Consider the following 25069-nt stretch of genomic DNA (forward strand, 5'->3'; position numbering starts at 1 on the left):
AAGCCTGGCCTGGACAAGTTTAGAAGAACTTTAATTCATTGTTTCTTCTACCTCATGATACAAGAGGTTTCGATTTAAGGGAAACAGACCTCCCCTAAAAGTGAAACAAATCTATACTGCAAATCCAATTAATTTCATTGGTTTTCTTCTTAGCATTCTAGAACTTTCAGAGGAGAAGGGAAGGGGGTGCAGTGACCTCTTCCAGGGCTTGTCCACATGACTTACCAAGTGCACATGTACAGTATACACACATTACCTACATATGTGTGGCTTACAAACACATCCTCTGAGACATCTCTACAAACACATTATTTGCTTTTCAAAGGTGTCTTTTTTAATTCTTTTATTCATGTACTTCCCTCATATTTTAAGATGATTTATTGATTGCTAAATAGAGAATTTTAATTAAGGTACAGGATGAAGGTCAGGTTCTCCAAGCTGCAACAAACCTTACTAAGACAAGAGATAGCTCCCTGTTTCTATATGCAACAAACTCTAGCTAGGCAATACTTTGATTTGACTCCATAATTTTCCAGCATCTAAAGTAAAGCTTTATCTGTGTTGATTTGCTTTTAGTCCTACAAAGTTCAGCACTGCTGTTTTTAAATGATACCTCAGTAATTACGCCTTCAGAGCCTATCTAATAAACATCAAGTTTTGCATACAAATTAAAAACAAATGAGAAGCCTAAAAAGGTTAGTGCTCAGTTAGATACAGATCTAATCGTAATAACATTTTAGAGCTGCTTTAGGATAATGTACACATCTCTATTAAATATTACGAAGCATATTTCAAATAACTGAATGGATTAATTTTTATTTAGTCACACACTCTCATACCTACTACTTTAATTCACTTTACTACAGTAGAACTTGAAGGACTACTATTAACAAGAAACAAAAATCCAAAACTGCAGGTTAAGCTAAACACAAAACAAAACCAAACCAACCAACAAATAAAAATCCACACAACCAAAGGAATCCACACAGACAATTATAAAAAAAAAAGGCAAGCAGAGGAGATATTTACTTTGTCAGGCAGAAGAGTATTTATAACTTGTTCATTTTTCTAACATTATTAGCAAGCATAAGTGTCTAACTGAAAAAATGTAATACATACTCCTTTCAGAGTCAAGCAAGCAATTAGAGCTAATCAAGACACAAGTTGTTCTCATCTTACAAATGTCACATTCTTTGCAGGAAGGAAAGATCTTAAGTAAATATCACCCTGTTCAAATTTTAGGAAAATTAACAACATGCAAGACAAAATGTCCAGCAACTAGGAAACCACAGCTCATTATGTCTTAGCCTGAACCCAAGTGAACTGAATCAGTGAAATACAAAACCTTTTCTTTCTGCTTTCTCCTCTTACCATCATCTTAAAATTAACAAGAAAGGGCTTAGCAGCTGTTAGCAGCTGTTCCCTCTGGCATTTCAAAAACCTGGTAAAGGTGACTATCAAAATTAGTATATGCAAATTGCTGAAAAAATCTTGTCAATTCCTTCTACTTTAACATATCAAATCTACACTGACATAATTAAAAAAAAAAAAGCCTGGTTTTCCCTTGGAACCCATCAGTGGTTGAATGCTCTCTGTACTCTTTTCCAACCCTCAGAAGACAACAGTTTACTGTTCAGCTGTCCAACATTCAAAGCAAAGCTTCAGAATTTCTGGCCTTTTCAAGAAGTTCGATCACCTTTTCAAGGTGATTTTTATTTTTTAACACCACCCTCCTTTCCTAGGGAATGTGCTGCATCATAAATTACTAAAAATTCATGCTGAACACTGAACAGATAAGATTACTCTTACAGATGGACCATGATTCTAATCACGCACTTAGTAAAGATTTTCCTGTTTTAGTGTCAATATAAGCCTAGGGCATTCAGCCACTGAAACAACTGAAGTCTAGGAACAGCAGCTACTTCAATAAGGGGTTATTTTGTTTAAAGTGCCGTGGACACAGTGGGTCCTCCCATTGAGAGTGACTCAAGAAATGGTTTAAAAAGACTTAAATGGACTTCAGGTTTCTCACCTGCCCTTTGCTTCCTCACCCTGGTCTTTCTCTGACAGGAATGTGCATTTTAGTCTGACACAGCAGTGACAGTTAGGCACAGAACTTCTGTTTGGATGTGTTATTTCTCACGATGTGGGAACCCAAGTTAACCAGAGATGAACATGTTAGAATATAAAACCTGCCAAAGCCAAGCAGGGAACATGAAACATTCCACAACTGTGTAGCAGAATAAAAGCAAGAGTTCCTGAGTATTGAAATTTCACAAATCTGGGCAGGTATGCCCTTTGAATAGAAAACACAATTCTCCCTCACCAAGAGGATATTAACATTGTGTGAAGAACAATTTTGCTGTTCAGTGAAAGCTATTCTTGCTGCTTACACTTTTGGTAGGTTTTTTATTACAGCCTGAATTAGTAGAAAATGAGTTTGAGAGAAGCAGGAAAAAGACTGAAAACATCCTTCCCTTTGCATTCAACTCCTTCGTGCCACTGTCAAGGAAAACTGGCTGAGTTGATCCTGTCCTTGTGACATTTCATGCCGAAGTTCTCAGCAGCTGATCCAACAACCCATTGCCCTTTACCAGGCCTTCAGAATTTGGACTTGGAAAGGTTGAAATATGTAAACATGAAAGAACAACCACCTAAGAACTGAGAAGTTTAAAGGAAAACTGAGGTCTTTAAAAGTGACTAGAGGTTTCTGCAGCTATCTTTTTCAGCACTTTCAAGGGACAATAATTCAATCCAAGGCACTCGCTGCCTTACAGTGTGGCCTCCTCACTGTGCATGCAAGTTACAACAAAAAGTAACTTCTGGTGACTTTACCCCCATAGCTGAATTACTTCTTGGTAGGGGAGCCAGAAGGATCTGAACTCTAAATCCATAACCATCACAAATTGGCTGTCACAGATTTACCTATTCCTTTTAACAGAAGTTTGAGTTTAAATATCTCCCTTGTTTCACAGCACACCAGTTTTAAGTAAATAAGTGCTTAAAGAAGCAGACAATGAAGGAAAAGGGACAAGATAATAATCAGATAGGTATTTTCTTTTCATAACTGCCTATTACACAGTTTCCCTCACTATTTCCCTCTAGGGCATTCTAGAGGGGAATTAAGGGAGTTGTTACATGCAAGACCTGCCTAACTCATAGAGAGAACTTAAATGCAGGGGTACAGAGGCAGATGTAGATGGAAGTACAAAATAGCCCTGTCCTAAGACTCCATAAGAAAAACAAAGTCACAGAGAAAAACTGATGGATTGTAAAGTATCAGGTTTGTTTTGAGGTTCATTTGAAATACCAGGAATCTTCCCATGATCACAAATAAAGCATTGATTCACATCCATAAAAGCTGTATAGTTCCCTGGTATGTACTGCAAGGGCTTGCTCCTTTTGTTAATTGAAGACAACAGCAAGACTTGTATATGAAACAGATGAAATTCTCACGTGTTGACCATGTGCTGATCTATCACATTCCCATGCCTATGCCGTATGTGACATTGTCATGACGCTGCAAATCTGTACGTTTTCAGAATGACACATCATAGCTCCATCACTTCCATCCTTCAGCTCATTTGTTTCAGCATGGTTTACTTATTTTCATCCCTCCTTTTCATGATCATCTGTTTTTCAGCTCTAGTTCTGTCATTTTCATGGATAATATTCCATTGCCCTATCGTAATTTCCCATCATAACATTCTCAAGCCACTCCAAATCTGTGGCTGTTCTCTTATGCCTTTATTTTCCAAGTTTTCATTCTCAGGATTCTGTGGCTGACTCCTGAAATCCCCCCAAGAGGTTCCAACACTCCATGTCCACAAAATTTAACAAAATACCAAAATCCTTAGGCTGAAAACATTGCCTCTGATTCTAAATACAACGCATTCAGAAAAAAATGCACTTCTGTGTTTTATGAAAGCACAGCCAAGGTCAAGCAATCAGATAAGAACACAGGCACACCACCAGAGCTTAATAAATGCTCTAAGGCCTTTGCAAGACCCTTTCCCATCTTTGCTGACTGCTGAGATACTCATCTGGAGCTACAAGTGTTCCACTCCCCAGCCAGTTCACATCTGTTTAGAAGTAAATACACTTCTGCAGGCTGGAAAAAATAACCCATTTCCTGCAGATCCCTGTAATTGCAACAGAGAAACCAGAACCAAATTTTATCTGCCTCTTTTTTTTCAAAGGGGGGGGAGGGGAGCTTTCTTTTTAATCTGTGGTAACTTTTCAGCTGCCACTGATGATCAAAAGAGAAGTACAAAAAAATTCAACATACCAAACCCTGGACTACATTCTTTTCAGGACTGAACAGAATTACGTTTTAAAAAATTCTGGTTTTCCATACAGTTTTGTAAATACGAACTTTTAGCTACACTTTCTACGTCAAGTAAGTCTAGGGTTTTAAACTTTCTGAGAAGACAGAGGGTTGCTGGAACTTCCCCCTCACTGCACAGAAATTTAATACTAAGCAATGAAATTCAGCCTGCAGAACAGATGCTTCCTTGAATAGAAACTGCAATTTTAAGGCTTCTGAACTGTAAATCTAAGATAAGCTGGGGCTTTCTGATGCTCATCTGAACCTGAACTCCAAACAATATGAAGCTCACATATCACTAGGAATTAAACAGTGCAGTGGGTTTTACTCCAGAAGTGCTGTCAGAGATGAGAACTAACCATTACAATTGCTGGGATATTATTTGATTTTTTTAATTTCAAAGAACAGGAGGTTCTTCATAACCAGAAATTTATTGAGACACATCCCACTAGGAATGAAAACAGGAAGGAAAGCTGCAAAGGAGGAGAAAAATAGGGATGCTCCCTGTTTAGTTACAATGGCAGGAGGGTTGAGGTCTCCTTCCCCAAACACTCCAGTAGTAGTGAGAAGCACCCTCTCACTTCTATTTCCAAGCAGACCAAAGGCATCACACTCACTGACACATTCAAGACACTTGAACTTGAAAAAGCATTTACATTTCTTTTGAAATATTTCCTGACAGAGTGATTACAGCCAAGGCTAATTACATTCTAAAGATAACTTCAAGCATGTCTTAATCTTCACAAACACATTGAAGCATGTACATAGCCCTGGGTCTCAAGTCAAAGGTGTCAGGTTTAAAACATCCTGGTGAGGACCAGGGTTTGTGTGGAGAGGAGTGGGTAGAGGGATAGAGAGAGCAGACAGTCTGGTTTTTCAACATCCAATTCAGGCAAGTACCATTTGGTTGTGTCTTTTGGTAACTGGCTGCTTTTGGCCTCTGTTTTTGCCCCAGATCCCATTGTCCATGAACGTGTCGACATTTCTGGCCTACGACCAGCCCACGCTGAGCTACTGTGGAGTGCACCACGAGCTGCTGGCTCACAAACCCTACGACTCCAGCGCCCAGGAGGAGGCAGTGGACACACACCTGGAGCCCGAGCTGGACCTGAGCACAATCACAACAGCGGCACGGATCAAGGAGCACAGCCAGCAGCTGGCTTAGGGGGGTGCTGGCGGGGGTTTCCTGTAGCAGAGGCTGCAACCAAATTCTATGTAACACTATGGACACAAGTGAGAAGACAATTCTATGGATTCTAGGATCCCTGTTCAAATTAAAAGCAAATCACAAAGATTCATTGTTTCGAGTCTACAATTTGTAATTAGTTCAGTTGTGCAGTATTTTTTTGACTTCAGAGTATGACCCTTGAAGTGAATCTTTTTCAAAACTCATCCTACCTACCTGTATAAACTGTACAGATGTAATGTATTTTTCATATTGTAAAGTTTCAATTACCAAGAACAACTGGTATGTACAGTACCATAATTTACATCTTACTTTACAAGCTTCAGTTTCTAAAGCTTCAAATTAACAAAAGTTATTTCTTGTGTTAAGTTACTCTGTTTTGTAGGAATCATTTTGTTACTGCTTTTGTGCCCAAACAACTTTAATCTAAAATTCTGTCCTTTGCAGAATATGCACCATTTTTACTGTGTTTAATGTGTAGAATTTTATCTACTGGTTCCAGAGGGAGGGTTTAACTATTCGATCTTCTAAGAAATTCTTGAAATATATAGCCAAGTTTTCCTAGAAATTAAAATTAAAAAAAAAAAAAAATTTGAATTCTCCTCAAACTTACCTGTTGCCTTGAAATACAGCCTGATTTTTAACAAAGCAGTTTGTTTATGCAGCTGTTAGTCAAGGCTGATTATATTTTATTAAGTCTCACTGCTCTGCAAGACAATACAGACAGGAGACTTCAACAGGCAGCTACAAAATCTGCTGTGAGCATCTGCCAAATCAGGCATTTGTATTTCTGCTAAAAGACAAAGGGGTCCAAAACCTACTTCTGGCACAGGAAGCTGCTGACAGAAGCGGGAATAGAAACAAGCCCTTACAATACTCCTACAACATAAAATATTACTCAAAAGAAACATCTATTTGCAGAAAAATGTAGTAATATGGAAAAAATGGTAAAAGTTTATAGTCCTTTAACATTATGAAAAAGCAAACAAAGAAAAAAAAACAAAACCTTTAAATAAAAAAAATATTAATGTAGTATTAAGTCTTTAACAATTACTACATTGCTTATTTGTCTATCATTTAATATCTGGATTGAAGCATTCTTATATCCCATTCTTTGGTTTTAAATCTTCAAGACTTCTCAATACTGTATGAGAGTGACTTTTTATACCACTACCCTCATGTTGTAATCATAAAAGATTACAGAAATTAGAAAGACATTATATCACGCTGACTCGGTGAAAAACAAAATGGGAACATGAGCCTTCCAAAATATAGGAGAAAAAAAAGTTTCATATGGCGAAGCAACTTTTTTATAATAAAGAGAAATTATATAACCACAAATCTATTTTTCTGGATCTTTATCCCACCATATTTTCATGTAGCTTCAAAGCAGAAGACTGAAATTTAAAATTACAGGGCAACTGTTTGTACAAAAGGAAGTGAATAGAATGAAAAATAGCTTCAAACTTAGTAACAAATTAATCTGCATTCCGTACCTGTTAAGTGGAAACAAAGTGTCAAAACAGAATACATTGTATTGCTTATTTATTTAACACTTAGATTTTGTAACATATTTTGCATAAATTATTTCCTCTTCAAAACATTGTCTTTTTAAGATGCCTCTTAAACCTGCAGGCTTCAGTTCTGGATTTCTTTACTACATGGGTTCTTGAATTTGTGGTCACCTTCCACAGTGCTGGAATTTTCCTAAAGATGGTTTGGAAATACATTTTGCTAATTACCCACTGCAAGCAAACATGCAGGAGTCACTCTGGAGCCCAGTGACTTTTGGGCTGCTGGAAGAAGTTACCTGAATCACTCCACAGCTGTTTTTGAGGTTTGATGTTTTGGCATTCTGGCTATTGGAGCAAGCCTGAGCTGGAAGGAGGAAATACCACCCTCCCAAAAAGTCATTTCAATTGTTCTTGCTCTTTCCTTCCTATTCTGTACTGCAACCCACTGCCCTCAAATATTTATGGTGTGTAAACAAGGTCCTGGCACTAGTGGAGCTACTCAAAATGCCCAGATGTTCAAAGATTCCATTTATTTCCTATTTATGGAGAACTATGCCATGAGCATTCCCAGTGTTGGACACTAATGAGTTCAGACTAAGGAACATGAGAAAAAAAAATTTTATGCTAAGAGACACAACATGTTTTTGATATATCTGCTTAAAGAGGCACAGATGGGTAAATATTCACATACACCCCATTTCCCCTTTTCTTCAATCATGAATCAAAGACTCCCACGTTCCAGACCCACATACCACAGGACAAACAGTAGAAGCAGAGTCACAGAATTAGCACCTCACAGATTCCTCATGCTCTCACAGTCACCTCCCAGGCATCTGAAAGGCCAGGCTCTCTGTAACCCCAGCAGGCCACTCCAGTGCTCTGCAAGACGGATCCAACATCCCAGGGCCTAGAGCAGCAGGGGGTGCATGCTCACCCCCATCCCAGACTGTTAAGATAAGACTTTCTGTAAATATTAAGTGGATACCATTTTTTTCAATGGACTATAATCAGCCCAAAATTTGCTATTCTCAATAAGATGGATGTCTTCAAGAAAGCTAGATGGCAGGCAGTTACCTTCCCTAAAAAATCTGCATCATGAAAAAAACCTAGGTTAGGCTAACCCAAAAAAACACTCACTCCTAATTATGTTAGCCTGTGTACGCCTGCTTTCCAACAGCTTGCTGCCAGCTGTGTTCTGATTCTGGCTGCACAGCCACAGTAAATGCTTTCATTCCATGGATAAAACAAAACAGTATTCCTAATAAAGCCCCAGCCTTGTAGCTAAGTTAGCAAGAAGAAAGGAGTCTATGGGTTCAAATATTTATTAAGAGGGGGTCACTTCCATGTATCGTTTCCCTTTCCAATAGATCCCTACAGCACAAGTGGAAGTAGCCATCTCTGTCACACAGTTAAGTGACACCACCATACCCTGGCAGATCTTTTTACCAAGAAAAAGCTGGGGGAAGTCATTACTCTTGAAAAATACAAACTGAGAGAGAATATAACCTCCAGCAACAAAAAACCCCAGACAATTTTAAAAACGAATCTAGCTCCAAGCAACAATTCCCACCATCCACCAGTGGATCACGCTTGTACAGTAATGCACAGGGTTGAAACAGCTGCCAGCAAAGCAAGCCCAAATATCTGACTGGAAGTCCTGTCTAGAGAAGGTGGTGTATAGAAAGATTAATGACTAATTTAACAAATTCCTGCTTATATCTCAAGACAGTAAATAAAAAAATAACAAACACCTTCTATACAAGAAAGCAAATGACTGCTTCGATTAAAAAGTTATGAAAATTTGCAGTACAAACTATTCTCAAAGGATCTGAGAGCTACCACTAACATAAAAACCCCTAAAATATACACAGTGTTCAGACATGCATTGCAAATATCAGACTTCTTCTCGCAACACACAACAAACAGAAAATACAAGCCTCAGAAGCTGTGTACTAGGCTTGCTCTACTCAGAGTCCCTCAATTTCTCTCCTTCTCTCTCAAGGCATGCTTTATCTCTTGTTTCCAATCCTCAGACTGGACATGAGAACAGATATTGTGCAAAAACCATTACATGAAGGGTAAAAAACCAAAATAAAAGTGCAAGGGCATCACCATGACCTGAGAAATAAGCCATGATTCCAGTGTCAGTGGAACTGTAATAAATTCTGGATATTGCTTCACTGGCAATGAAGATCCTCAAAGATGGTGAATGTAATTAATTACATGATCGTGTACAGTGTCACCTACAAGCAGCTGTATTCAGTTCCCAGCGGGGCTAGCAAAAATGGTCTGTTGAACAGGTGAAAAAGTACAGCTTAACTCACGTCCTGTAGCCTGATCCTCCTCTCTTGAGGGAGAGGTTTTTCTGCTCCGGAGTTTTGCACAGGTCTCAGGGCCTGGGCTTCCTAAAGGCAAATCTTAGTAGTAAAGGCTGAATACAATAATGGTTTTACTTGGTCACATCAAAGGTACACCCAGCCTTGATAATCTGTCCTGCACAGCAGCTGAGACATGAAACCCAAGGAAGAACTCGACTGGGGCAAGCATACAGCCTATTTCCCTGGAAAGCCTCCACAGATCCCAACTCTTTGTAGGTCAGGGATTTCCTGAGCCAAACATGGCCTCTTATTGGTCCCCTTCTGAACGTGCACACAGCTTCTCTGAAGCCACAGCAATTGGTAACATTCACAAGTGCTGCAGCAAGGACATCTACTTTGACAGGAAAAGCTGCCTCTTCTCTTTGTTCTGGTAGCAGTGAATGGTTTCTATTCTCAACACAGAACTACAACTATCACGTAATTAATAATGACACACTGCCAGCTTCCAGGGAGCATGAATAACATCCACTCAGTCAGTCACCTGGAGTACAGACTTCATCTGAAACCCTGAGATTTCTCTTGGGGGGAGGGGGGAGGGGAGGGGGGGGGGGCCGGTATCTTATAATCAAGATTCAACTAACCAGAAAGGAGAAACGCTTTTTCCCAGGTTTCTCAAGTCCACCACAACAGTAAACGAACAATAAACCTGCTTGTCAGAAGTACTACAAAAAAACCTCAAGCATTTTTCAACACAGAAAGATACATTTGAAGCTCTAATAGGTACAAGTTTGACCATATGATCGGTACTTAAAAGCAGTTTTTCCTTAAATTCCTCAAAAAAATTGTAACATTTGAATGAATTAATAGCTCTATTATAAAATAACAAGGCAAAATTCCATTTTATTGTTCTACCTAATTATAGAATCTGATTAATTTCTAAATTCATGAAGTTTCAGAATAAATTAAGGTGAACATAATCAGAGTTCATGTTTAATGTTATTTTAATGAGCCCCCAAGAAATTACCATTTTGCCACTAGAACTTTTCCAATAATTTTTATGTAAGCTGAAGTGCAGCGTGTACAAGTGTGAAAATCCCACATGGCATGGAGTTTCTATTCTACTTGATCACCATCAATTTGGTATGTACATAACTCCCTCTGAGAGCTGCCTCTTTAGATGGGGAACCACAAAGGAACGCCCGCTGTGGAACAGCAAATGAGCCAGTGGCACACAGCTCATCACCCCCAGCCCTCGGACATTAAAGCTCCCATACTTTCCTCACAGGGGACACTTCAAAGCCAACCAGGACAGATGTGCCACATGTAACAGTAATAATATACAAATGAGCACTAATCAGTGCTGCATTAGTACAGAATTTCTTTGGATTAACAGCGATGTGTGATGATTGCCTTATTAATTGCCTTAGGTCAACTGACATGAACAGGATGGATGGTCTCCTAATAAACACCAGAAGAATTCGAAGTGTGCACTTATACAAGAGTATGTTTTTTCCAGCTTTCATTGAGAGTACTTCCCACTCTGCATTCCCCAAGAAACAGACTTTTAAGGTGGATGCATGTCAGCAATAGTTCTATCTGCAATCTAATCATAAAGTGAGTGCTTCAGTGAAACATATTTCAAAGCCCAATAATTTAAACATTATTATTATACACTAATTCTGTGTTTCTTAGAGAACAAAACCTCATCAACTAGTGCTGAGAATACTCATTAAAAGAAAATGATGTGTCCCTGCAGCACTGCGCACCTCAATAATTTCAGTAGTTTTACACAAGAGCATGTCATAAATGAGGCATGGAAAGCCATTAACTGAACGGTTCATATTGAATAGTTTGTTGTAATTTATGCTTTCAAAAGAAAAAATGAAAGTGATTTATTTTTCTAGTACTAATGACACACCTCCCCTTTATGTCTGGCTGTTAGCAACTTTATTTTTAAAGAACCTGTAAACTTGCACAATTAACCCAGCCATAACTGCCCAAAAGCCTTATTCTCATTGCCAGGAAAGGAAAAAATACAGCTATCAGTGGTGTATCTGAATATGCAAACAGGATTCACGAACAAGATTTATTTTTTTCTTCTGCTTCAGCATTACTAGACAGTTCATAGCTCTCTTTGCCTTCTGCAAGTCAGCTCTTTCTCCAAAATCTAGCTGTCACAATTGAGACTGCCAGTAGTGAGACAGAGCTATTCAGACTGAGATCCTGGAGGCAAATGCCTCTCAGGTATCCACCTCCAGAGCTGAGCAGCTTTGCTGCCTACCAAGCACATGCTGAAGCTTGTCTGACTCCTTTTCTTCTTCAGTAGCTCTTGCAAATACAGATTCATAAATATAATAATGCTAGAATATGCTAATAAAAATCAACCTTTTTTTTTTTATTCCACCACTACATAAGGTGATGTTAAGTTTTGGGGTTTTTATAATCTCTTTGCACCCTAAAGCCTTGAAGACATAGGGTTAACAGATGACAGTACAAACTGCCCTAATTCCACTTTCATCAAGTGATTATAATAGAAACTTTAGAAATTTCTGGAAGGGATGAACATGATGCCCTCACCATCTCAAAGCAAAAACAACAGTATAGGTGCTTCTGTAACTTCTTAAAAAACTCTCCAGTCACTGGGGAACACAGTATCTACATCAATGGAATGGAATTAGTGAACCTGAGTGGGAATAAACATTATTGATAAAATTTGCTTTGTAATCCTGTCTGGCTTAATTAGTCACTTCAATGCTTCCTTCTTCCTGAAGCTGTCTTCCATTTCTTTATTTCTCTGAATAACTCCTTGAATCTACAAACAATCTCACTGAAGATACCTGATCCCAAACAGGCAGAAAGATCTGCCTGTGTTCTGCATTGCAGAATCAATCTCATGGTTCAAATGTGAAGTGCTGCCAGCCTCCTCTCCCACATTCACAAGCCTTGGCACTCGTTCACTCCTTTCTTCCCTACCTGCATTTTGCCTCAGGAATTTTGAGACTCTACCTTTACTTTAGCAAAGAAATTAAAATACCCACAAAATAAAGAATCGATTTCAGATAATTTATATTGCTAATTTGCATTCTAAGATTCCTCCCTATAATATCCAAGTATAAACCAAACATATGCCTACTAAAAACCAAAACTACTCTTCGAAAAAAGAAGAATCATTTTTGCTTCCCAGAAATAAGCACTAATGGCCTGTTTTAAGAGTTTGTGTGTAAGGTTTTCTTTTACAAAATAAGGAGGGAGGAGGGGAATTTATGCAGGGGCATTGTTAATGCCACAGAAATACTATAGTTACCCAAAAAAGCACTCCCATTGCTAGCTAAAACGTGAAGATTTAAATGCAGAAATAAGTCAGCATTATTCCTGAGAGAGGATGTAAAGGAAGGGGCTATAAATATCATAGATGCACCTAAGTTATGCTGCAGGACCAAAAAAAAAATATATATTTTCAAAATTTATATGGATCTCGAAGAGAAGATATTTAAGGCTGGTTTTTAAAAGGAGGTACAGGCTAACAAGGCACAACACAAAACAGAAGATGAGAAGGATTAAATTTAAGTCTGGACTGGATATACACAGGCAAACCCCTTGAGAATGGGATCTGCCTTTCCCAAATTGAAAACCATTTCCATTTTCTTTAGTACCAAATATCTCCTGTACATGTCAGTAATCAGTAGGATAGTATCTGAATGTAAATCAGTAACAGGGATAAAAAAGCTGGCCTTACACACGTGAACTAAAAGAAGTAACTGACCACAAAAAAAAAAAAAAGACAGACACAGATCTGCAAAACTGCTCAGGGAGGCTAATGAATAAATATATATTAGACCCTCAATTAAGTGCTTTTATATTAAAAATAACATTGCTAATGGCCTGTTTCACCTAAGAAGACTTCAGAGAAACCAAGGGAAGTGGAAAAGTAAATCAAAGGCAGAATTATTAAAAAATAAACAATAATATATGCAAAGACACCAAAGTATTGCTCATATTAATATTAATTCAATTGGATGGGGCAATAAAGACATACAATGCTGCCCATCAAGAGCAGAGCTCTGCTCTGCTTTAGTGGTGTATTTTTCCATTAACATCACAGTTTTCAGGACTATCAGTTAATAAAGGTAACATTGGGAAATAATTTAAAAATAAGGAAGCATTATAAATATAAAATCTTTTTCACAGATATTGCAGCATCAAGGGTTAACTAAGCTGAAATAGCAGGAGCTGCTTTGTAGGAAATGGGGGAACGCCCCACAACAACCCTTGGGAACCTTACAGTTATTTCTCACCCAAAGCCACTATCTCCATTAAAGCTGTCCAAAAATAAAACAGCATTTCACTGAAAAACATCTTTAGGAAAAACACCCAACAAGGAAAGTAAATTCATTCTATCTAAACAGGAGAAGGGATAGAGGTGTAAAATGGAGAAAGAAAGGAGGGGAAACCATAGAGAAGCCTACGGAAAAGGAAGATCCCAATGATTCAGTGATTAAAGACTTGACGAAGCTGTAACTGCTCATCATGGTAATGGATCAAGAAAAGGAAGGAAACAGGAAGGAATGAAAACGGGAGGGCACAAATCCAGCTGCTCCTTCCTTGTGACTGGTCTGAAAACAAATGGAATCCCCCTGGGGCAGGGGAGTGAACAAACAACATCTCCATTCAAGGAGCTGCCCACCTCACCTGCCATGGCTGTAAAATAAGGTGTTTGTTACATTAGAGGGACAGGACAGTGGCAACAGAGACACACAGCACCAGCTGAATTGATGTTATCACTTCAGCTTGAATACTTCCTTCTCTTCGGACATCTCAAGATAGAGCCATTATCCTCCTTCTGTCTAAAAGGGCTTTTACTTTGCAGCAATAACTTGCAAAAAATTAGGTTTAAAAAATGCATTTTTTGCCTTCAGTAAAAGCACATCAAACCCCATAAAATATTCTGCTCCCGAAATTTTTATAAAAGTAAGAGCTTTGCAATCAGATATATTTGATTTAGGGATAATGAAACAGTTTTTATGGGCCGCAGAATATTATAAATCTTTTCTGATATCTTTTGGGGTAGAGGGAAAAGGGGAATTGTTGAAGGAAAAGATGATAGATTATACCTGCCTGTGGGGAGTAAGTCTTCCTACAAGGAGAAATGGCATACTCTGAATAATTACATGCAGTCTGAGGCAAAAGAGACAGAGTCTAGTCCTGGTCAGAAATTTCAGCTGCCACAAAATACTTGTAAAAAATGCATGAGGAAAATGGGATGATTTCTCACTGGTTACCAACAGTTTTTCTTTTGCTAATTTGCTCGGCTTCAACACTAGGTCAAACCATAATTTCTTCTTTCTGCTTTGCAGAAGTTCTTCCATTTTGCATCATGTATGTCAGCAGAAACATCAAAACCACAGCACCATTCAAAAAAAGAAAAAATGGGGAGATATAACCAGGACTGTATTTTAACAAAAATATTGAGCATATATGTCAAAGTTTGTAAGACACTAAAATAAATCAGAGTGCCAGGCAACATAGGCAAAACCAAGGAAGAACAGTATAAAATATTCAATACAGACCACACTCTTTAAAAAAGTAGTAAGACCCCCAGAGCTGAGCTTAACTCCTTGAAATACAATGATGTTCTGGCTCCATTAAAGCCAGCTGCAGTTCCACCATTGGCTTTAGAGAATTTGATATTTTCATAGTGGGATTTTTGCACTCGTACAGAAGATAATTAGGAGTCAGCACTGGAGATAAGAATGAGAGCTTTATGTAGCACAGCTGGACACAGGCAATAGCCACAACACACTGGCTGATCTCACAACTAAACGCTCACCTGCAGCTTTTCAAGGTATTTCCTATACTCCAAGAGTATTCAGTTAGAGGGTTACTCCTTCCTTCTCACACTGAAGAAAGCAACTCATCCATACAGTGATTTAGGAATTTAAACTTTATGTCACTGACAGGTGGCTATTGGGAGCCTCCCAGGGACTGCCCCCCTCTTGACCACAGCCTTCTCCACCCTCTCCTTGAGAGAATCAAAAAGCCACTGAATTACAGCTATGTTTTACCGCCACACAGTTCTGAGAGAGTGACACAGCTGCCCTGATGGACAAAAGAAACTGAAAATCAAAGTGTTGGTCCGCCAACCCCTCTCTTGCTCATCATGGACCCTTCCCTTCCTACAAACCTGTTCTCAGGCTAAGAATTCTCAGCAGGGCTTTTGAGATGCTGTAACTTTATGAAACTCCCTCAGGAGCCACAGATATAGTCTCCTCTTTCTTCACAGTCACCATCTTCAGAAGCTCCAGAAGTTTCTCTCAGATGAGCATGTTCAGCTGTTCCCAATGAAAATGCCTTCTCCCTTTCTCCCCAAAAAGCTCCACTCGAGCAAGGGCTACAGTGGCCAACAAGAAAATTAAGTGACCTTTCTCTCTGCCTCTGAGCCAAAATATAATACACTGTAACATTCAGTAAAGAGTAAACAATTTAATAACAAAAATTATGCTATCAATCACACCATCCCAGAACATCAAAAGTCACATTTTATATCACAGTTCATAGATCAAAAGCACCAAAATAACTTATATTTTTCTTCCTTATAGTTTCAGGAACTTCAGGCTATTTTCTAGGTTGCCGTATGCATGACTTCAGCACAAGCTAACGAGATATTGAGTGAGAAATCATTAGCAGCTGGTCAAGTAAAACCATTCCATCAATCACTTTCATTTCCTTAATGTCAACAATTCTAATTTCAACTCTGGAAAAAAATTGTATTTTAAACTGTGAAATACATCATATAAAAGAGTGACATTTGATAGTATGCTTTTAGATTCTCAAGTTTATTGTGAAAAAGTCAGTTCAACACATAATGAAGTCATTCTTCCTTTATAACCACCAAACCTGGTCGTAGGGGGGGTGGAAAAAAAGCTTCATCTAGATCAGGCAAACAAACTACCATCTATTCCAGAATAAATCCATCATTTTGTACCTAAAGCACCAGTAAAAATTCTGGAAGAACTGCAAAGCTGTCTTGTGCCTTCTATTTACAAAGACGTATTCTAGGTTGTTCTTGTATTCCAGTCAGTGAAACATCCACCCATGACTACCAAAGGACCTCTCAGGAGGCACAGCTTCAACACCGTGCCCTGCTCAGTTTTCCTGGTGCTGTTTTTTTGCAGACACACTTTTGTGAACAGCTCTCCTACAAGAGCTCTTCCTGCTGTTTGGCAGAAGTTCCTGAGGAGCAGAGCACTGCCGTCACACAAAATCCCATCCCTGCCAACACACATTTCTGTGCTTGGGAAGAGGCACAGCGTGACATCATCCTGGGGTGGCACAGGACCAGCTTTTCTTTCAGTTGTCTGGAGCAGAGGCATCCTCCATCTCTGAAGTTGGGTTTACTGGAGCTTTCTGATTATTAGAACAGGGAGATTATGGAATATGGAAACCCTCTGAGAAAAAAAGCTAACATGGCCAAGTAACTCCAGTGACTGTCCCCCCCCCAGTCTCTATCCTGACATGAGTAGGTTACTCTTTCCTTGCTTCCTCATCCAGCACCTTGCAGCAGCATCCAGGTTTGCATGAGTCCTGGAGAGCCTCCTCTAGAACCCTGGGAAAATTTCCTCCCTTCAAGTTCCAGGCGAGGCCTACTCGCTATGGACACAGCAGCCTCCTGCCTCCCAGGCATCCCCTGGCCACAACACACTCCAGGCAGCTTTCACCTGATTTTATGTTAACACTAGGAAATTACTGGGGATTTCCACCATACAACCAAATTACAGAGAGATTGGTTGGTTGGCTGGGTTGCTTTTACAATCCATATCCATTCTCTTCAGAAAAAAATGTTAGTATGCGGGAACAGCTCACATATTATATTACACAAATGCAATTTGGTTGCTAAAGTTTTAATCTTGTACAGAAAAATTCCTATTTTCTATTTCTTGTACTTAAGTTCCAGTTTATGAACAGATTATAGGATGCAAAATTGTTAGGTAGACTCTAAAATATTAAATTTAGATAAATCTTTCTAATGGAGTTATAAATTTGTCAGGATACAAAAATTCCTGCTGGTATGATAAGCTGAATCACTGTTAAATGTACTACTTTCATGCAAATAGCTCATGAAGAAATAAACTCCTAGTATGCCTATAACTATTAATAGTTTCTTTTATTAACCAGCCTTCCCCAGATGCTTGAACACAAAATTGTAGAAGGGACAGATTATTATCTGTAGATGGCCTGGAAGTCTAAAAGCCCCAGCAAATTTCAGTCTAGTTTTGATCACTGCATACAAAAAGCATTCACTGTTACAAACCTACACTAATCCATGGAAAAAAGCAATTTGTAGTAGGAAAATGAAGTATGAAGACTGGGAATATTACTTCAATAAAACTGTAAACCAATAATCAGTGTGGCTAGGAGGGAGCTCATGGTCACTTTGTGCACCCTGAGCACTCTGAAACAGCCCACATGTTCCTAGAGCTCCCAGGCAGACACTGGGCAGCCCACCAGTCTCAAATGTGTGCATGACCAACTCTCTATGGCCTCCCAAGGGAACAGCTCCAGTGCTTACCCATCTACACAGTTGGGTTTTTTTACCCAACACTGCACAGATTTTGCATTTTGCCCATTACATTTGTCTTTCTCTGAGCAGATATGGAGAATAACTTAACAGCATAAACCTTATAAAAACCTCTTCCATATCTGAAAATATCAGCATGTTCCTCTTCTCCACCTCTTCCTAAGTTACAGAGACTCAGCTAAGTCAGCTGCTTCCTACTTTTCGTAAGTTATAAAATCCCTGCTTCATTTTGTTCCTCTTATCAACCCTTGTTATTCTTAAGCTGTGATGCCCAAAATTTCCTACTGAGCTAAGGCTTACTGACAGTTCATTTCATCCCTAATTTTCGTATGGCGTTGGGAGCTGTACAGCAGTACCACTGCTAAGCCACAAATCCTCCATTTTTATGTATACAGTAAACTTCTTCCCAAGGGTAATTGCACTTATTATTTAGGTCTGCAGATTTCAGATTGTTTCTCCAAACTAAAAAAAAAAAAAAAACAAAAATAAAGGGGCAGGGGGAGGTAATGTTTTTATCGACCTATAAAATCTTTTGAAGTTGCACGAGGGTAGCATCATTCAAGCTCTCAATTATTTCCACTCTTCATTCCCTAAGCCATTTATTTACTTTTATTTCATTTATTACTAATGAAAATGCACCATACATGTGGGTCCCAGGCCAGCCCTTGCAGAATCACACTTCATTAAGCTATCCCAAACTGACCTGCAATAGATTAAATACCAATTCAGTTTTTCAGTGACCTGCATTTCCCCTCATCATACAATTACTGTGCTTCTCTAGTTTGCTTATGAAAACATCCTCTCAGTGTGCAATGCTGTGTACAACATTACATCAGTTTACAACTTCCCTTTTAATCCCTAGCCAGCTATTCTCTCAAAGAACTACATATATTTGACAGAATGTATTTTGAAAATACATGCTTGAGGCTCAGCACCACCTTCTTATCCTGAGCAGTTTTAGGAAATGAATGTATAAGGATTTCCTGCAGCTTTTTCACAGTTATCCAAGTTAGAGGGACTGACCTATAAATTCCCTAGATAAAGGAATTTATCTGTTAAGATAAATGTAGCTTTTCTGTTACCTGGAAACACTCATTCCTCACAGATTTTTACAATCAAGGCCAATGGTTCACAAACTCCTTTCTTAAATAATCCTGAACTCTTTCTGGCATATATTCACTTTGCCTTATTGACTGCATTAATTTTTCCCACGTATTTACATGATGCCTGAAGCAGGTAGGTAAGCATTTTTGAGTTCCTGTCCCCCACTTAAAAAAGTCTTTACTTTCCCTCCTATTATTCCCTTCTAAATTACTTCCCATGCTCAGATTTCCACCCTTTTCTCCACTATTAAATTTGCAGGTTACTTCTTTCTTCTAACTGAGTAAAGAAGCCTTTGGTGTTGATCAGACTGTGCCTTGCTGCATAGTTATTGCCACAGAACGTCTGTTATTTGGGCAAAGGAGCAAAGAAACATTCTGGCCTAGAAACCATCTAAAAAAATCTGTGTCTCTGCAGCAGCCAGGCCCCACAGGCCTGAGGGGAAGGCACGGCGTTCCCAGCGAGACAGCAGTGGTTCCCCAGGACTCCCACAGCAGCACCACGTTACAGAGCAATCCCAGGACCCTGCTCATTTACTCCACCTCATTTACTTCCTCAGCCACAGGGAGTATGAGGACAGCGTCCTATTCCAGCTGTTTGCTAGCAATGGATGATTCCAGATTTACAGGCTGGCCTATAGATCTGTATCACAGATATACACAGACTCTTCTCTACAAGAATAAGCTAGAGGACAAAAAAATTAACACTTTCATCCTTAATTAGCAGTCAAAACAAAAATCTAAACCCACTCCTCCTGGTCATTTTTTCAGCCTCCCTATTTTACTTAAGTTGTAATAGCTATTTAGGTCTGTAATAGTACTTTAATAGATCTGCATCTAGATAAGTGCCAAGCAAGTAATTTTAATATCTGACCTTTGCCAAACATCACATTTCGCCCAGACATGGAATGAGAAAAAGAGGGCTCACATTGTGCTTATAATTCCATGAGACATTTAAAATGGTGTTGACAATGCTACAGACTAACTGGAAAACAGAGCAAGAATTGAAGCACAACATCAGAAATCAGGAATACAGCTGGAGATTCTCCAGAGGAATCTTTCTTCTATTAAATTTTGCCAGTTTATCAAAAGCAGAATCTTCCATGGAAACAGAGAAAGCACAACACATCTTCTGACAAAACAGGCATATGCCCTGCCAGCTCTGTAAAACGGCCTTGGGACCAGACCCTGAAAATTTCAGACCTGCTGTTCCTGGTCCTTCTGGGAAGAACTTGGAGGTACCAGTCCCTGAACAGTCTTGCTCTACAAAATTCCATTCTTACAGCTGAGAGAGGCAGGTGTTCTGGGAACCACAATAAACAAGGAGCCAAACAGCCTCAGGACCCGTCAGCCTTACCTGGGGTTTATTCAGATTTTGCATGCTCAGTCATATGCAACAGCACCCTTGTTTCCCACTGGGATCCAGGATAATACTTCATCTCAACAACCTGGTCAGTTGTTCCCCAGCTGTTCTGGAGAGCACAGGTAAGAAACTGCTAACAGCCCTGGCAGTATCTGTCAGCATCACCTGCGACATCCCAGTGCATTTCATTTCAACATCCTGCTTTAATGTACAGCTGCACAGTTGAATACGGGAAGTGGCAGACGGAATCCAAAAGATTATCAGCCCTCTTGTTTTTCAAATTAGAAACAAGTTTTTCTGATTATTTGAAAGCTAAGCAATGAAACCTCCGTTTCCTTGCCATCACAAATGCCATTAAGACCTTACCTCCCTAGCACACAGCCACAAGCTGTCACACAGCAGCTCATGTTTCCTTTATCTATTCATTGTTTGGACTCCTTTAGTTCACACTTGCTACAGGAACTTTGCAAAGTCTTCCCCAATTTCACCTCCTTATTACTGCAAACAGTAAACTGGAAATATCATTATAAAACCAAAATGGCTCTGGTTTATGTGCATCTGCTCTCTCATGTGTACACTGTCCATGTGTGCACAGTAAAGGCACGTTAATAATACAGTGCTCTTCTACCATATTAAGCAGAAAAGAATCACTAATCAAGTTCCCAGAGGAGAGATTTACCTTGGGCTCCACTTTTGTTTTCCATTAACTGCTTCCAGGGTGTATGTAATTATTATACTTCTTATTTTCTCTTATTTACATGGAATAAAAATTGATTATTATTCTTCATTTCTCCTGCAGAGAGCCAAATATATTCAAGAAAATGAAGGGAGAGATTCCTTTACCACTTATCTTCTTTTACAGACTGATAATTCCTTCTGTACAATATCAGGGTTTAGAAAAAATTAGAAACATCGCTACTTGATAGAAAAGATAATCTTAGATTATTCCTGAGTACAGCCCCTAGTCAAGTAGCTGACATATCATTTCTTTCCATCTTTGTATAAATGTCCTTTATTTTTTGCTACTGATAATGAAACAATGGTTAAAGACAATTAGAATAACCTAAGATAGCAAGGATTTTCCAGTAAATATGGCAATTAGAATAACTTATTTAATGTATTCTACTAAGCACTGCAGCTGTCTGATTTAAGACCTTTATTTTCTTTGCATACTCAGAGAAAGAAAATGTGTCAACTGGCAACACAGGCTTAGAAAACCACGAGAAGCAGTTCTTGAGAAAAGCTGATCTTGAAAGGACTAAAGCACATCTTTTTTATTAATTTGGGGGGGGAGGGGGAAGGGGGGAATTGTTTACTTTGCCAGCCTTCTGATCATACAGATTGGTCACAAATGCAATTATACAAAATCATATTCTTCCTTTTTATTTTACTTAATTAAGGAAAGAAGAGTAGCACATCAGACAGGAACACCAAACAGCAACTGGAAACAAATCCACTGAAACAAAAGTTAAAAGGGAAGTGCCAATAAATGCTGCTTATAATCAAAGACAAAGATATGGTTTTGTTTTTTAAGCCTTGTTTTGGTTTTCTTTTCAGAAAGAATATGGAAATGCGGAATTGGGATTTAGATCTTTAAGTTCCCGATCTCCTTTAAGTCACTCTTATAAGATCTGGCTGAACAATTAAGACCAAGAATTACAATTTTTCTGCAATATGATACAGTACTGATTTCATCAAAAATGACCATAAAGCTATTTCACATAAAACTCCATTGTTCATTCTTCAAAAAAAAAAAAAAAAGATCAAGAGAAGTTACGCAAGAAATTAAGTCCAAAAGTCAGCTGACAACTATGCAGATATCTCCATTTCTATCAGAGAAGTCACTTCTGGTTCTATAAATTAAGAACTGCTGCATCTCATAGGTCAGTGGCATACAAGTATCCTAAATCCAAGTAACTATAGGAAAAAGCCTTTGTTTTTAACCATGCAGCAGACCTCAACAGCCAGGTCATGAAATTCTTAGGAAGAGCTTTTAATCAACCACTTCCCAAATGACTTTTACAAGGTATTTTTTTATAGAGAGGATTCATTACCACAGAATTTAACACAGTACCTACTCTTCTTTCACCACCTGAAGATTACCAGAGATTATTCAAATGAAAGAAACTTTCCTTTTGCCATTTTATGTCATTTCTTGTCCTGGCATCATTACCTGAATGTCTTTTAATCTTCCATTAGTAAATAATGGTATTTACTGTACATTGAAAGGAGCTGGCAGGGTCATCTGGGACATTGCCCAAACATTGGAATTTATTCAAATGTTTAGCATCAGACTCCACATACTTAATACAGTAGCAGTGTTGGACATCATCCAGTCCAACCCACTGCTCAAAGCATAGTCAACTCCAGCCAGGTTGGTTTGGGTTTTGGATGGGCCTACAACACCAAGAGTCTATGAAGAGTTCCCTGAACTATCAATTATGATTGATCTTTTGAATTAGAACTGTTACATAAATAAAAATAAGTAACTTTTAACCTGAAACAGAATACAATTTAGAAATTTATTTCAACAACAAAAATCAGCTGCATTATACCAGAGGATAAAAACAAAGATAAATGCATCTGAAACAGCAGAATTCAGTAACATTCCCAGAAATTGCATCCTGACATTTCAAAAAATGACCAGTCTAACATCCTCCAGAAAATAGGAAACTGGTTGAGAAAAACATTACGTAACAACAACAATTTTTCAATAAACTCTAAAATAGGAAAGTTCTTGTAAACTAAACAGCTAGGTAGATGTTGAGTTAACAAATACTTCATTATTTATTTTTAATGATTGTTTGTTAGCATAACCAAGGATTATTTCATCTTGGGGAGAGCAAATGCTGCCTTATTGAAGGTTTCTTGAAAAAAAAAAAAAATTAGTCTTCAGCAACCCAATAAATTTCCAGTGCTGTCAGGTATGCTAAATACAAATTACTGACTCTTGTAGTGAATCACCCTCCACAGAGCCATGAGTCGCTCCTCACGCTACATTACTCCCGTGCAAGCCTCAGGTTCAGATCTGATTAATCCTGAAATAGCTCGGCTCAGAACCATTCAATGAAAAGCAGGGCTTAAGGAGAGAATTTCATTATCCTTCTCCAGCTCACGTGCAGAGATCCCAGATTACTGCAAAGTCTGTAAGAGCATCTATAATCAGGTACATTTAACTGCAGCTTATTTTTCAGCTGTAAATCTATTTGGGGAATTCACTAGACTACTTCTGTCTTTTAAGTACACTTAAGATCCTCCTCCTTAACAATTCGTATCTAATTTCCCCATAAAACAAAATGTTCGCTGAAAGTTAACATTCAGAAAAATAATTTTCAATTACACATACTGCATACAAAATGGAAGAAAATCCTCTGTAGGAGTGTTCAAAGTCAACTCAATCAACTACTCAGGCAATGTGAACAACAGAATCATGAAAACTACATATTTTCTTGCATAAATGCCAGCATAATATGCCATATGGGCATACCAATCTTACTGGAATACATCCTTTTTTGAAAAATATAATACTCAATAAAGCCATGAAAAATAAAAAAAACCCCATGAATAAGAAAAGAACTGAGTGACATTTCCCACCCACACATCAAAACTCTTCTAGCTTACATTTTGACATACTTCAATTTCAAATTTCTCTGGAAGTTTTCTTAAAATGTTTGAATATGAAGAGGACAGTAAGTAAGGGCATTCAAATCCACTCTTTTTACAAAAAAGGCACAAAAACAAGTGTTTTCTATTTGTTCAGAAATAAAAAAGGATTTGAAAACAAGGATTTCAGGAAGTCAGTTATTTCAACCCCTTCCATGAATAACCAACAGTCATTCTGTTCCTGAAGATCTTAACAAGGAATTTCTTCAAACTCCCTGGTTAGTCAAGTCTACCAAGTTTGGGCTCAGTTCTTCAGAAAGCTACTACGCAGAACTTTGCAAGTTACATATTTATGAAAGAAAGTGGAAATAACCACAAAGGACAAGTCAAACAGTCCCCTATTTTTACCTCCTCAGGTGTCACTGGCAATCCAGGAAAGTGTTAGAAGTCTTCATCAGGAAATCATGAAGTACAAGAAACGTCAAGTTGAGATATCGGTATGCTTGAGGAATCTGTATGTCCCTCCACTCTCCAAGAGTAAGAATGGCAATAAAACCACAGAAAACATTATCAATCACAGTCTCCACATGCAGACAGTGGGTCAGACCTTTAAGCTGTTGCTGAAGAGTACTCAATACAGAGGTAGAGCGAGGCATTAGCACTCCACAGCAATCAAATTTAAGACCTGAGACAAAGAGCAAGGCCCAGAACCATACCATCAGTAAATAAAGATTCTTGGTTTTCCACCCATTTTCTGGTTTTGAATTTCCAATGCTCACGTTCCAGTAAGTGAACAATCAGAGTTTGAAAACTAGAGACACAACGCGCAAGTCCCAGCTCTCCACTGTGCCCCCTTTCCCGCAGCTGGACCTCCCTCACGGCTACAGAAGGCTCTGCACTGCACACCTTTCCTTAAGGACACAGTCCAGCTCACTCCCTGTCCCTGTTCCAGTTATCCCTCTGCTTTCAGGGATCCTAGCTCCTAGTCTCATCCTCACAGCACTTCAGCCGATGTACTCAGATCCAAACATGGCACATACCCAGAAATTGTGGACACTAGCCTGTGGTGAAGCACCAGGCTTC

At 38.7% G+C, this 25069-nt stretch overlaps 2 protein-coding genes across 6 annotated transcripts in view; one reads left to right on the plus strand and one right to left on the minus strand.

The window, feature by feature from the left end:
• Positions 1-6854, plus strand: part of LRRTM3 (leucine rich repeat transmembrane neuronal 3) — a 77373-nt gene extending 70519 nt beyond the window's left edge. For 2 of the 3 annotated variants that reach the window (XM_042033404.1, XM_042033403.1), the window contains one exon: positions 5283-6854. In XM_042033404.1, coding sequence (XP_041889338.1) covers positions 5283-5492 — 210 coding nt within the window. In that variant the 3' untranslated portion in view covers positions 5493-6854. The remainder of the gene's footprint in view (positions 1-5282) is intronic. The other variant, XM_042033405.1, reaches the window with a different exon arrangement.
• Positions 1-25069, minus strand: part of CTNNA3 (catenin alpha 3) — a 432189-nt gene that overhangs the window by 316253 nt on the left and 90867 nt on the right. The gene's annotated exons all lie outside the window — the stretch shown is intronic.

This window comes from Corvus kubaryi, unplaced genomic scaffold (assembly GCF_017639235.1).
Source record: "Corvus kubaryi isolate FWS band 111438036 unplaced genomic scaffold, C.kubaryi_AGA036_p1.0 37357, whole genome shotgun sequence".
Taxonomy (NCBI): Eukaryota; Metazoa; Chordata; class Aves; order Passeriformes; family Corvidae; genus Corvus; species Corvus kubaryi.